This window comes from Epinephelus fuscoguttatus, linkage group LG14 (assembly GCF_011397635.1).
Source record: "Epinephelus fuscoguttatus linkage group LG14, E.fuscoguttatus.final_Chr_v1".
Classification (NCBI taxonomy): Eukaryota; Metazoa; Chordata; class Actinopteri; order Perciformes; family Serranidae; genus Epinephelus; species Epinephelus fuscoguttatus.
Window position 1 is genome coordinate 35,285,365 of NC_064765.1, and position 13,573 is coordinate 35,298,937.

General features: G+C 39.7%; 2 protein-coding genes across 2 annotated transcripts in view; one reads left to right on the forward strand and one right to left on the reverse strand.

Moving 5' to 3' along the window:
* Window positions 1–7,877, forward strand: part of LOC125900972 (coiled-coil domain-containing protein 85C-A-like) — a 62,663-nt gene extending 54,786 nt beyond the window's left edge. The window contains exon 6 of the mRNA XM_049596313.1: window positions 2,806–7,877. Within this exon, the coding sequence (XP_049452270.1) occupies window positions 2,806–2,895 (90 nt within the window). The 3' untranslated portion in view covers window positions 2,896–7,877. The remainder of the gene's footprint in view (window positions 1–2,805) is intronic.
* A 3,457-nt stretch (window positions 7,878–11,334) lies between these two features.
* LOC125901395 (piggyBac transposable element-derived protein 3) lies at window positions 11,335–12,618 on the reverse strand. The gene has a single exon (XM_049597085.1). It carries the CDS (start codon window positions 12,616–12,618, stop codon window positions 11,335–11,337), a length of 1,284 nt encoding a protein of 427 aa, XP_049453042.1.
* Between the last annotated feature and the right edge of the window lie 955 nt (window positions 12,619–13,573).

The window sequence follows — 13,573 nt, forward strand, 5'->3', positions numbered from 1 at the left end:
GCAGAGGCTGGCCACAATAAAAAGCCACCCTGAAATGTGCACTTTTGCTTTATCGGGGGGTCTGTGGGAGTCAGAAAACCAGTCAGTATCTGGTGTGACCACCATTTGCCTCACGCAGTGCAACACATCTCCTTCTCGTTAAATGTAACGAGAAGGAGATGTGTTGCACTGCGTGACGCTAGTGTAATGACACTAGCTAACGTTAGCCAGTGAGATGAGATGAGATGACGATGAGATGAGATGAACTTTATTGTCCCCCGAGTTGAAATTTGTCTTGGGCAAGTACATACAGCTGCTGCAAAATAGTGTTTTCTTTTTGTTTCAACAAAACTATTATCATGACAGATGCGCGAACTGGCGAGTAGCCTATGTTCGTAGGTCATTCCTTACCTCTCATTTAGGTCTCAGCACACGCGGAGAATCTCTTCTTCTTCACCCCAAAACATGTCCAGTCAGTGCCGGTACAAATGACGCGCTGCGGCGTGACGTGTAAGGCTAAAGGTTACAAGACCTCATATGCAGAAACACAACTCTTTTTTTTTTTCTTTTTTTTTTTAGAAACACAACTCCTGATTGTCGGCTGTAGCGGTTAATATAATTTGTGATCTTTCTATGAATTAGATTTTCATATTTTTTTGTAAAATGTATATTTTTATAAAAAATCCCAGGAAATAGTAACCGAGGTATTTACCTCGGGTACCTCATAGCTAGTTACGGCCATGCTTCCTGTCTGTTGCTGTCACCTCCAATCCCATTGGTTTCTACTGGAGATGTATATCTTAATAGGAATACTTCACACATCAGATTATCATTTGCATATCAGTTACTCACCCTGTGTTACGTTGAATTCGTAAGGAAGTCCTTGTTTTTCTTGCATGCTTGTGGTGAACAAAGAATCCAAAAACTGAGAAAATTCTTTATAAACTAAAAGGGCTCCGTTTTTAACAACAGCAAAACTATGTCAAAATGTCCATTTATAAACTCTCACATAACTCTTACAGTATAATCCCTAATCTCACTTATTCAGTTGATGCTCAGTATTTCCCAATCAGACAGCCCTTTCTGATGGCGAACTGAATGGAAAGTGAAACTAAACTATGCTCTCTTAAAAGCCAGACTCCATTGACAAAAACAGTAGTTTTACCTCACTGAACACAGGAGCTGTTGGTCCACTGCTGACTCAATCAGCTTCTTTGTGTTATGTTGTGACTCTGGAGTTCCAAAGGGTCAGTTTGGGTCACCAAAGTCACACAGATGCATAAACTAACTACCAATAGACGGGGGTAGACCAACAACTCCCGTGTTCAGCGAGGGGAAATTAGTGCTTTTGTCAATAGATGATTTAACTTTCAGTTCAGTTCCCCATCCAAGAGGGCTGTCTGTTTGGGAAGTACTAAGCATAGGACTGGATAAATGAGACATGAATTATACTGCTCGAGCTGTGTGAGAGTTTGACAACAGATGTTTTGCTGTTGTCAAACGCACACCCCTATGACTTCAGTTCAACAAGTATTTTCTCCACTTTTGGATTCTTCTTTCACTGTTGAGTCATTCATTCATTCATTCATTCATCTTCTAACCGCTTCATCCTCTTGAGGGTCGCGGGGGGGCTGGAGCCTATCCCAGCTGACATCGGGCGAGAGGCAGGGTACACCCTGGACAGGTCGCCTCTGACACATGGAGACAAACAACCATTCACGCTCACATTCACACCTATGGACAATTTAGAGTTACCAATTAACCTAGTCCCCAATCTACATGTCTTTGGACTGTGGGAGGAAGCCGGAGTGCCCGGAGAGAACCCACGCTGACACGGGGAGAACATGCAAACTCCACACAGAAGGGCTCCCACGCCCGGGATCGAACCGGCAACCCTCTTGCTGTGAGGCGAGAGTGCTAACCACCACACCACCGTGCCGCCCGCACTGTTGAGTCATGTGAGAAAAATAAATTTGTCTGTATGAATTCAACGTAACAGTGGGGTGAACAACTGATATACAAATGGTCATTTTGTGGGTGAGCTATCTGTTGAAAAAGATTGAACTCATTATGTAATCTATAATTTATTGATCTGCAGCTTGCGCAGCATCTTCCTTTCTGACACGGCCACCAAAGAATCAAGGTCCAACCCAAAAACAGATTCAGATTCTTCTAATAATACATGTATATGCTTATTTCCACTATAGCCCTAATGTCCTCTAATCCTTACTTATTCATGTAGGACAAAATTCAATTCATCCCAAAGGTTTTTTTTCTTCTTTGCCAAAGATGAATAGTATACAAAGTGAAGTAAATTAAGATTTACATAGTATTATGTAGATATATATTATCTATACATCTATATTGTATAATAGAAATATGTATTTTTCTGGAACAGGCGAGATAAAAAATACAAATGACAGTCCAATACATGGGTGAAAGTGCATGGATGGAAGAAAGACAAGGAAAAAAACAAAGCCAGTTTACAATGCAAAACTTAACAAAAGATACATCAGTGTTACAATGTTACAAATCACAGGCACAGGAGTGTGAATGGGGGGAACATCCTATGTATTGTATTAGCGGATGCTACACAATGCATGTTAGCAGATATGATACACACAGCAGTGGACTGAGTTTGAGGTATATGGTGTAAACCTTCTGCAGTGTTGGAATTGTTGGGTGCATATTGTTGTCCTGTTTTATAGCACATTTATGGGTGCCACTTTCTGCCATAAAGTGTTCGCTGTGACGGGCTCTCTGAGGGTTGTCGCACTGACATTTACTCTGATGTTACCATCTGACACTGTTGTTTGTCCCTCTCAGGTGGTTTGGAGAAAGCTGGGTGACGCTGCTGGATCCAAGCCTTCCATCCGACAGCAGCTTTCAGGCAACCACTTTAAAGGCCCTTTATAGTTGTCAGCTACCAAGTGAAGCCACCAGTGGTCCCAAAACCCCTACACTACTTCTTTGGATTGGAAGCTTTTCAGCACAGTGTTTTGTCTCTTGGCTGCCAAACTACAGCCTGCTTAGCTTGAACCAGACTGAGTCATAATGGATATTCAGCTCAGTACCAGGACACACTTAAATGGCAACACTGAAAGACTGGCAACCTGGGTTACAGACATGGACTGTATGGAGCCTTTAAAGCCTTCAGCTTCTTGGAGGCGGAAAATCCAAATGTGAGAAATGTGACCGAGGTCTGGTTGTAACTCAAACGCAAGTGGCAGTCACCATGGCTTAGTGTGATAGGCTGAGACATTGGCCAATCAGACAAACACAACAGAAACTCTCCCTTTAAGCCTTAATATCTCCAAAATGGCTCAATAATGTGCAAGATGACAGCATTGATATGGGACATATATATATAAATTAGTGTAGGAAAATGTTGCTCTGTGTTTGAAGAGAGATGTTGGATGTTTTCCAAATTGACTTCAAAGTTTCAAGTGGTTACTGAACGCTCAAGGCATGTCTTTGCTTCTCCACTCAGCTGTGGTGGCTTCTACAGAGAAAAAAAAGCACCAAATAGCAGTCCCTCCAGAAAATCGCAATCTTGCAATCACAATAATTAACGCAAATTCAACGGAAGTCCACAATATTTGCAGGGGCTTGCAATTTTTAAAAAGTCCAGTGATTTTTCCGCGTTTTTCTGCATTTTCAGTCATCAGACGCGTCATCAAATGCGCTAATGGCATTGCAGTATGGAGAAACGCTTTGTATTGACATAAGAATTTGCACTGTTTAAATGCATACAATATGTGTTGAATTCATTAAAATGTTATGTTTACAGAAGACGTACATGTAAATATTGAGTATTGAAACTAATTAAATAAAACTGAAGAAGAGAACTATAAAAACATTTGCAGCTATTTTTGTAATATTCAGTATGATTATTATAGCAAGTGATTACATGGCTTATTTTTTGGAGGTAGTCATTTAAAAAAAGAATCACATTCTTTCTCTTTCTCCATTTGCCGCAATTTCCCGCAAAAAATCACATAAAAATGCTGCAACTTTTATCACAATTTTTGACAAAATTTGCTGCAAATTCAAGGTTCTTTTGCTGCGAGATCCTGGAGGGACTGAAATAGCAGTGCTTTGTGCTGGAAGGGTGCACTCCAGTAGCCACGCATTCACACAGCCACCCATCAGCTCTGTAGGAACCTCTGTTTATGTCTTGATGAACAAAAGGAAGCTATGTATTTCAATAGTTCATGCGCTTTTATTCTGTTTTGACTTATTGATCGTGTTTACAGTGTGGATGTACAGGAAGAATTCAAAAAGTCTATGAAGGACTCAGGTTAATGTGTTCATGTCAGAGCCATGAACCACAGAAACTGTCCACCATTTGAGTCACAGCTTTAAAGTTTATCTATTGATCAGCCTGTTGGAGGATCACATGCAAGTTATCTTATGAACTGAAGATGAACCAAAGTTTATCATCTTCTTTTAATGCTTATTTTTAAAACAGCATTTTTAAACACTGCTGGCTCTTGTTTCAAACCTTTTGTACATAAATATAATCAAAGTCAAGAATAGACAACTAAAAATCCCTACAAATGAAGCAATAAATAATCCTATTTTGGGGAATGCCACAAAGACACACAAGGACAAAAAATGTTAATATTTTCAGGAGTTCACTGAAACAGTTAACTTTCCTTATTTTTTATACTTAAACCATAGAACACTTAAGTGTTTTTTTAAGTTTTGTCAGCAGAAGTCAGTGATCCAATGAAACACTCTTGATTCAAATTTATTTGAATTGATTCATAGAATTAGCAGATGAACAGATAAACAAACCACTGACTGTACAAATCACCTGCAATTTTTTTTAATTATGTCATGAAAACTAGCAGCAGTTGTGTGTTTTGGTGGATTTGGCCGGCAGCAGCTTTATAGCATGCTTGGCCTACATACTGAACACACAGGAAAACTGCTACCAGCACAGGAATTTGATCAAACAGTGGATTTTGCACTCAATCGGAGCTGGTTTCACTTCAGACTATTGTGAGATGCTTAAGAGACTTTCTGGGTAAAATGCTTGTGCTGTTGAAATCACAGTAAGATGAGTGGGTTGATACCAACCTTGTATCTGTTTGTCAGTGCAGACATAGGACCAGGATATCCTATAATCTGGGTTTTGTTCAGGGTTATTGTGCAAATCAGAGTGTGTACCATGAAGTGAGATTAGTGACTCAGCAAGGTATGTTGAGTCTCAAGCAAGAGTTTTCCATGTCACGAAGGTGGATCTCATTTAACCTGGCTAGATCGCCATGGTAACTCGTGCTGCATGGCTAACCTGGTCAGGACCAGTTTTGTTCTGAGTTTAGTCTCAGCTTTGTCACTAATCAGCTCCTTTGGAAATTGCAACACTCTATAGTCAAGAGACAGTCTATGAGTGATGCAGTTTCTCAGCTGAGGGAACACATCATAAATGCAAACTTGTTGAGCTGTAAGGTTACATTAGTAGCCTGAAGAAGAAAGTCTGGGTAACACAGAAAGTTGATAACCACCATTGCAGTATCCGAAATCTGTGATTGTGGCTTTAGGGTTTGCCGAGCTAGCTAAGACAAAGAAAGCCTGGCTCTGTTGAACTTGCTTGGTGGTACAGCTCACTCAACCTCACTATGAGAGTAAGTCAGTGCATGCTGCACCCATCTTGATGGAGGAGGAGCAAAATGTTCCTTCTTTTTTGGTGATAAGCTAGGCAAAATGCAACCCTGGGCCCAGTTGTTAAGAAGTAATCTGATGGGATTTTGGCTAAGGGATTGGATCAAATCTTGAAAACAGATGGTTTAAAAGAAGAAAGAATTCTGAAATCAGATTAGATCACGTTATCCAGTCTTGGTTGTGATTTGTAACAAATTTTCAGTATGTGTTGTTCAAAACATTTTAGTAGGATTGGAGTACCTTTGAAAAAAAGGTCCCAGTATCCTGATCCCAGTAGAAGGCTGGATTCAGGGTGGACTTCAGGAACAAAAAGTTATAAAACTTTTAAATTGGTCAAATATATATACATTTAGTTAGATTTTGCACTTGAATTGTTTGACAGTTACTATGATACAGTAGATAAATAGATAAACATTAGACTACCTTTAATGCTTTATAGTAAAGTAAAAAAGGATGTCTCCATAAAATAATCCCCCTATTAGCTGTCAAAATCAAACACAAAATATTTAGAGGCATAATCTCAAAGATCTCTGTTTCTGTCTACATTGTGATATGTAGTCCCAGTTTACTATTTGATATGGTAATCAAAAGTTTGGATCAGGGTGCTCCAGTCCAGTGTTGCTTTAGGTAGGGTTGCAACTAAGGTATACCATGATGTAAAAGTTGACGGTTATCATACCATGTACATTTCCTTATCCATGATATTGTATTTAAAAAAAAAACCGCAAAGGGACATTGAATTTCCCTTCTATTGTAGTTGTTTTCTTAGGGGAGACTTCTTACACACTTCCATTAACAAGATAGTTTAATTTTCTTTTAGGGTCATTCTGACTGATAATAACATAAATTCTGTAATACCATGATACCGTGAAGCCGCAATATTTTCTGAGATGGTTATCGGACTGTGAAAATCTCATACCGTTACAACTTTAATGAGCACAAATGTATAATGGATTAGCTGATCCTGAAAAGGCAAAAACGAGATTTGACAATGGATCATTCTCATCCAGATGGACATTTTTTTGAACAACTGGGCCCAGATGTTTTGTTTTGGTTTTTTTTTTTTACTGGAGATTAAATGCAGTCTTGTTGTTGGACTGTGAGTAAGACAGTAATGTCACAGTGTTCCTTCTATGACAAAACCATATATTAGCCTTAGGGTATGATTTTGTTTATAAGCTAGTCTATGACAATGTTACTTTATGTTTTAATTTTTAAAAAAATGATAATGATATTGTCAGTTTATTTTTCTTTGATCATATGATAACTCTGTTTCTACTGTGGCTCTTCTGAGTGTTCATGACAATAGACAAGCTCATAACATACATTAGCAAAACAGGTAGCTACCAGAAGCTAGCCTGGGTGTCAGACTTTTCAATATATTCAATATATACCCTTGCTTCTGTTTTGTTTTTCTGCAGGGAATCTGTAAAATACTAAATGTTTGTCCAATTTATTTCATATTTTACCCACACAACCATTTGCATAAACCCCAAACTTGGTCCATTTATTCATTATCATTCATCCCTGCAGTGCTGAGTTCCACCTACTTGGGTCATAACTTAACACTTTTGTCTCAATATTCTTTCCCAGGACAATAATACTATACACTGTACAGTGATGTATTACAATTTATGTAAGAATCATAAATGAAGTTACGTGCTTTTTGTTAATGCAACATTATTTTGATTTATAAAAATGGTGGAATTTTCTTTCAAATTATTTAAGTGGAATACATTGGTAAAAATGTTATGTGTCTGACTTTGTCTTCAAAATAATAGTTTTGCTGTCCAATTTTATTTGGATAACAAAGTGTGTGCATTTATTGACACAGTAGAATCCTTCAATATTTGCAAAGTGACCATTGTTGAATATCATCACTCCATTATACCCTATACTGCTGAAGAAGACAAAGTGATGTTTTAAAAAAAAAAGATATTTTTTTATGGTGACATTCAAACGCACTGCTTAATTTGTCATGGAGTTTTGGAGTTGATGGTGATGAAATGTTTCTCTGTGGCAGTGCATCTTAGAGGAAGACCAGTGCTGTTTAAAAATACATATTTCCCATACAGTAGGTAACCATGGAGTAGCATGTCTTTATATTTTTGAATAAGCTGTATGTAGCTGAAACTGTATTTTAGCAGTGTATCATAGTGATATGAAAAAAATAAAAAGCCACTTTTAGATGATTTTGAAATAAAATAAAAGTATACTTTATTTGTAAATTTGTGTTGTCATCACTGACTTTGTTGCATTCATGTGTGAAAAAGTCACAATTTGTTGGGACATTTGTTGTGATAACTTGTCTTAGAGTTAATTTCAGTAACTGTTTTGAAATGCATTTTATATTCACACATTTATGTGATTCTACCATAAAATGACTAATAATTATTAGAATGTGATTCCTTTCATAAATTGCTCATATACCACTGAAGCGCAGCAGGAGAGCTCAGCTATTTTCAGTTACATATAAACTGGAAATGTCTGCTGTGTGGGTGTTTATGGACAAAGAATGTGAAAGTGAAATGTAGTTTAGTTTGTATTAGACTAGACTGCCTCTTAGTGGCACAAATGTAACATTACAGCAAACATTAAATGACCTGCAAACAGTAGGTGTGGCCCAATTCCACACAGCATGGTAAAAAAAAGTGTGGTGTTTAGAAAACAAATGTGTTATATCCCTCCATTTCAAAGTAGCTGCAGTATACTTTAAGCCCCTTTTAGCATATGCACATATCTACAATACTTTGTCTTTAACACACTATAATGCAGCTGTAAGCAGGCAGGACTTTTTTAGTGTTTGAGAATTATCACAAATGTTGACCACACAGCATAGTGTATCATATTGACTGAGAATAAATTTTCCAATGGGTTTTAAGGCATTTACTAACTATTTACACTGGTACAAACAGTGGGTATATGGGGTATACCCACCTCCCACCATTTTCAATATAACCATCCATCACCTACTCACCACTGGATGCCAGCTGACACACTACACCCACCCAAACACCGTTGCGGACTAAGTACACCCCTCATGGCAATGGCACTCCCGATGGCAGTGCCCCCCCCAGCAGGATAATGCGTCATGTCACACTGCAAAACCTGTTTAGGAATGATCGGAAGAATGTGACAAAAAGCTCAAAGCGACGACCTGGCCTCAAAATTGCCCAAATCCCAATTTGAGCAAGCATTTGTAGGGCATGCCGGTACCTTAAAGGTGCCCTGATCCAGGGTCAGGCCTTCTTGGATTAGACTTGGCTTTGAACTGTCAAAGCATGGACACAGGACCTCTTGAGGTGTCCTGTGATGTCTGGCATCAGGGCATTGGCAGCAGATCCGTTGAGTCCTTTGGGTTGTGAAGTGGGGCACCAGCACATCCTGAAGATGCTCCATCAGAATAACTTTTGCAGCGTTGCATGGGGTATTATCCTGCTGCCACTGGGGAGTGCTGTTGCCGTGAGAGAGTGTACTCGGCCAAATCAAAATGAAAGCCAGGACCTGAGGTTTCCCAGCAGAGCATTGTATTGTAACAAGATGGCCTTGGCAACCTACCCATGCTACCCAGTACTACACTCACGTCATCAACTACGACTATGACACTTGGTACAAATCATCACTGGCAGCCTTAATATGGTTTATAAATGTTGATTACCTCTGAAATTCTGTCCTGTTATTGCAGATATTTGTTTCTCTCCAAAAACATAACAGACCAACTATTACGACGCGCCTACTGATGTTGTCATAGTTTGCACTTCAACTCAAGACAAAAGCTGCTACTTTTTGGTTCTAGCTGGGAATCAACTTTTCAGGTTCTGAACTAATTTATTTTTGGTGGAAATGCTCCAAGTGGCTCAGAAGTAGGTGTGGGAATGAGAATGGAACCAGTTCCATGTTAGTAGAAAAGAGGTAACTGAGGCCCTTTGTATCCTCTGGAGAGATGTGAACTTTTGCTTGGTTTGCATCTTGCATCATTTCTCCTAGCTATGTGGGACTCGTAGGACCTGATGAGCATAAAAAACGAAACATTGTCAACAATAATAAAGTTCCTTAACGTGATGCTCAAACGTGATGATAATAAAATCCCAATGTCCTCAACGAGCTGATGATAAATTCCTTACATTCTAATTAACAGCATCTCTGGTGTTTCAGATATTGGTGAAATCAGTAGGCATATCAAACAGCAATCATTATTAATCATTATTAAATAAGGTTAAACCATCAAATTTGATCAGGTTTTGTACCTTGTCCACGTTTGTGTCGGTGTCAGCTGCAGAGTGACTTGGCAGAGATGGCTGCCATCTTGTTTTTATGTGGATTGGTGTATTGGGGTCTTACTGCTACTAGATGACACAAAAAAGAGTCCATGAACAAGGACAACAGGCCTAAGTTAAGCAGAATGCAGTATAAGGTCCAGAAACCAAAAATGTATTGTCCTTGTATGAGGACACAGGGTCTCGGGAGGATATTAAACACCATGCATGCAATCTATTTGAGTCCTGATGTACTATGTAAAACACATGTTGGACTTCCTAGTAATGTAGCAAAACACCTGCAAAAAAAGGTTTTATGACAGTAAGGGAGGGAAGTGATCAAATGTATGAAGACATACTGGTTCTGTCCTTCATAAAAACAGAACACTACACTGAGGATGTTTTCACTGCTTTACCTTGCCATCTAACAGCTCTTTTATTTTGCTCCCTTTTCATTTTCTCAACTGTAAAACTTCCCATATTACTGCACCTCTGCTGCTGCACACTGTATTACTTCACAGCTCAGCTGTTAAAGTCAGTGAGAAGCTGTCCTCAAAGTAACAAACGTTTTTGGCTGCCAGTACATGTTGTTGTTTATAGACTGCCAAATTCACATGGGCTATCTTTGCTTTATCAACATATTAGTGTTAGCCATTTGTAGAGGCAAACTGAGCTGGAATAACAGAGAGCGGAGACTTTAATTGCGTACTAGCCACAGCTGTGAAGATCGTTGTCAGTTATCGGAATATGGTGAAATGTATATAAAATAAGATAAGATAAGATAAGATAAGATAGTCTTTATTGTCATTGTACAGACACCTATACAACAGAATTGTGCTTGCTACATCTGTAAGGTGCATTAGCCTCTTAGGACCCGAGCTCTTGTTTGACATGCATTTTTTATTTCTCTTTGCTATTTGGGCTTATTGGACCCTGATAAGTATAAAAACTAAGCATCATCTTTTTACATGGTGTAGTTTTAGAGAAAAATGATGTCCACATATGTGGACACTCGGTCTCAATTTCCTTAAAACACAATAAAGTCACCTTTGTGTAATAGAGTGCAAAACTCTTTATTTACACCCTGAACATAGCAGTTTTTTTCCTGACTGCTTTTGCATGTATTAATAATAGATACAAACATATTTTTGTACATGTTTTGAAAATCACAGTGCAAATAACAAAACGAAGTCACAACATTTTTGCCCCTTTTGGACAGTCACAGCAACAGTAAGACATCATATGCTTATAACAAAATATAAAACATTCAAAGAATTTTACATTGTCACTGTTGCATATTAATAACACATACAAACATGTGTTTAACACATTTTGAACGTCATAGTGCAAAAAACAAAAAAAATTAGTTTCAGGAAGACATCATATGCCTGTAACACAGCATAAAACATCCTTAGGAACACGTACACACCTATGTGTGGAAGGCTGTGTAACAGTTGCGATCGGTTTGCAAGCATAAGAAGACCTTGCAGGTCACACAACGCACTCGGGTTCTCCCAGTGCAGCCTGCTGCTCTGCAGCGTGCTGCATTCTTCAGGCTGATCATTTCTGGGAGATGTGCATTAGCCCTCCTGCGGACTGAGACATGGGGCACTGTTGGCACTGGACGTTTTTTCCCTTGTTTTGGATTGTCTTCTTCCTCTGACACTTCTGAAAGGTCTGCATCGCTTTCTTGGCTGTGATGCTGGGCCAAGACGGTCCTAGCCACTTCCATACGGAACTCAAGGAACTGCATCACGCTCTTCTTTGGTGCACCACAAGTTGTGAGGTCTTTGCGGTAGAGAATCCAGCTGTTGGCTAATGCCAGATCTGTGAAGTGCATTAGCATCCGCATTGTCCACTTCTTAGTACGAGCACTCATGCGATAGTAACTGATCATCCTGTCAACCAAGTCAACTCCACCCATCTTGAGGTTGTACTCACGGACAATGCATGGTCGCGAGACAGACACATATTGTTTCAGTTTTTTGTCCCAGCGCTGGCAGGTGTCTTGCTGTGTACCATGAACAACAGACATCATCAGTACTGGTTTGTTGTCATACCACTTCACTACACACAACTTTCCATCTTCAGTGGAAACTTCTGATGAGGTACCTCTTCCTGCATTTTTCATGGTTTTGTCAGTGAGTAACTTCTGCACTGCTGCAGCAACCCGGTTCTTCATTACTGTACCAGTCACGTACAGCTCCTTCTTCATCATTTGTTCCACACCTTGGATGCTTGTGAAGAACCGGTCACAATACACTTTTGTGCCACGATGCAGAGTTTGACACAGACGAGCCATGACTAGGCTTCCCAAACCCAGACCCTCTGGTTCTGCAACCTGCTCAAGCAGTGCACCTGTACCTTGATACAGATCAAAGTCCAGCACAATGCCATCTGCTGTAGCACAAACAAAGTTCTTTATGCCAACTGGGTTTGGCTTCATTGGGAGATACTGTCTACATGGACATGCTCCTGTGAAAGGAATCATCTGCTCATCGATCGATACGCATTCAGGTCGAGTCTGAGACCTGCAGCCTTGTAGAATCCGATCCAGAAAAGGCCTCACCTTCCAGAATTTGTCACTCTCCCTCAGGTCTTCTGGCACGTCATCATCAATTAGCACTTTTAATGATCGCCTCAGTCTGAAGAATCTGTCGCGTGTGAATCTGTCAGTGATGGCAGTGAATCTCAGTGCTTTGGACCAGTACATCCTGATTTTTGGGTATCGGACACAGGACATCAAAATACAGGCACCAAAAAAATGGTAAATCTCATCTACTGATGTGTTGAGTGGGACCCCACTCCTGGCTAATGACATAGCATTAGAGCAATCTGAAATCATTTTCATCAAATCTTTATCTATGTACTGTTCAAAATAGTTTAGTGGGGTCCAGCCATGTCTGTCCTGCTCAGTTTCGTCCTCATTCTCAAACTTGGCAAGGTTTGGCATCAATGGAGTAGCCCTCCAGCGCATTCCACGTCCTGCACAATCAGAATCATAATAAAAATAGTACTTAGTGCAAAGAAAGTTACACATTTACTAATGCAAGCAATTCACTGAAGTGTATTGATGCATAACATAGTTGAATCTGAGTGGATGTTTATAAGAAATTTGAAGATTTATCTTGAAATAAGAACAAATACCTTTATTGGTCTGTCCCTGAGGGCTTGGTCCTGGTGTTGGCTCTTCTGGGCCATCATCTGAGTTATCAGCTTCAATCTGTTGTCTTTGACGGCAACGTCTGGGAGTGTGGGATCTGGCGTCATAGTCTGAACCTGTACCTGTCCCTGAATCTGTCAACAAGTGTTGTAAATTAGCATTTTGCTACAAATATTGAATGGTGCTGTGTCTATATGTTTTCTTCACAATCTTTCGCCTAGCCTTGAAGTCCTAACTGCCTAAAATAAACTAATATCCACTGGGTCTTTGCTAACCATTTTTTTCACGACGGAGACGTTTACGTCCCCTGCTGTGCTCAGTGGGAATGGGGTCTTCTTCACCACTGCTGTCATCATCACTGCTGCTTTGATCTCGTGGTGGGGGCTGATAATCAGCATCCAGGATGGCATCATCGTTGTCAGACAAATCATCCAAATCTGACTCTCCATCAAGTAACTCGAGCAGCTCCAGTGCTCTTTCCACAGAAAAACGCTCTGAAAATAAA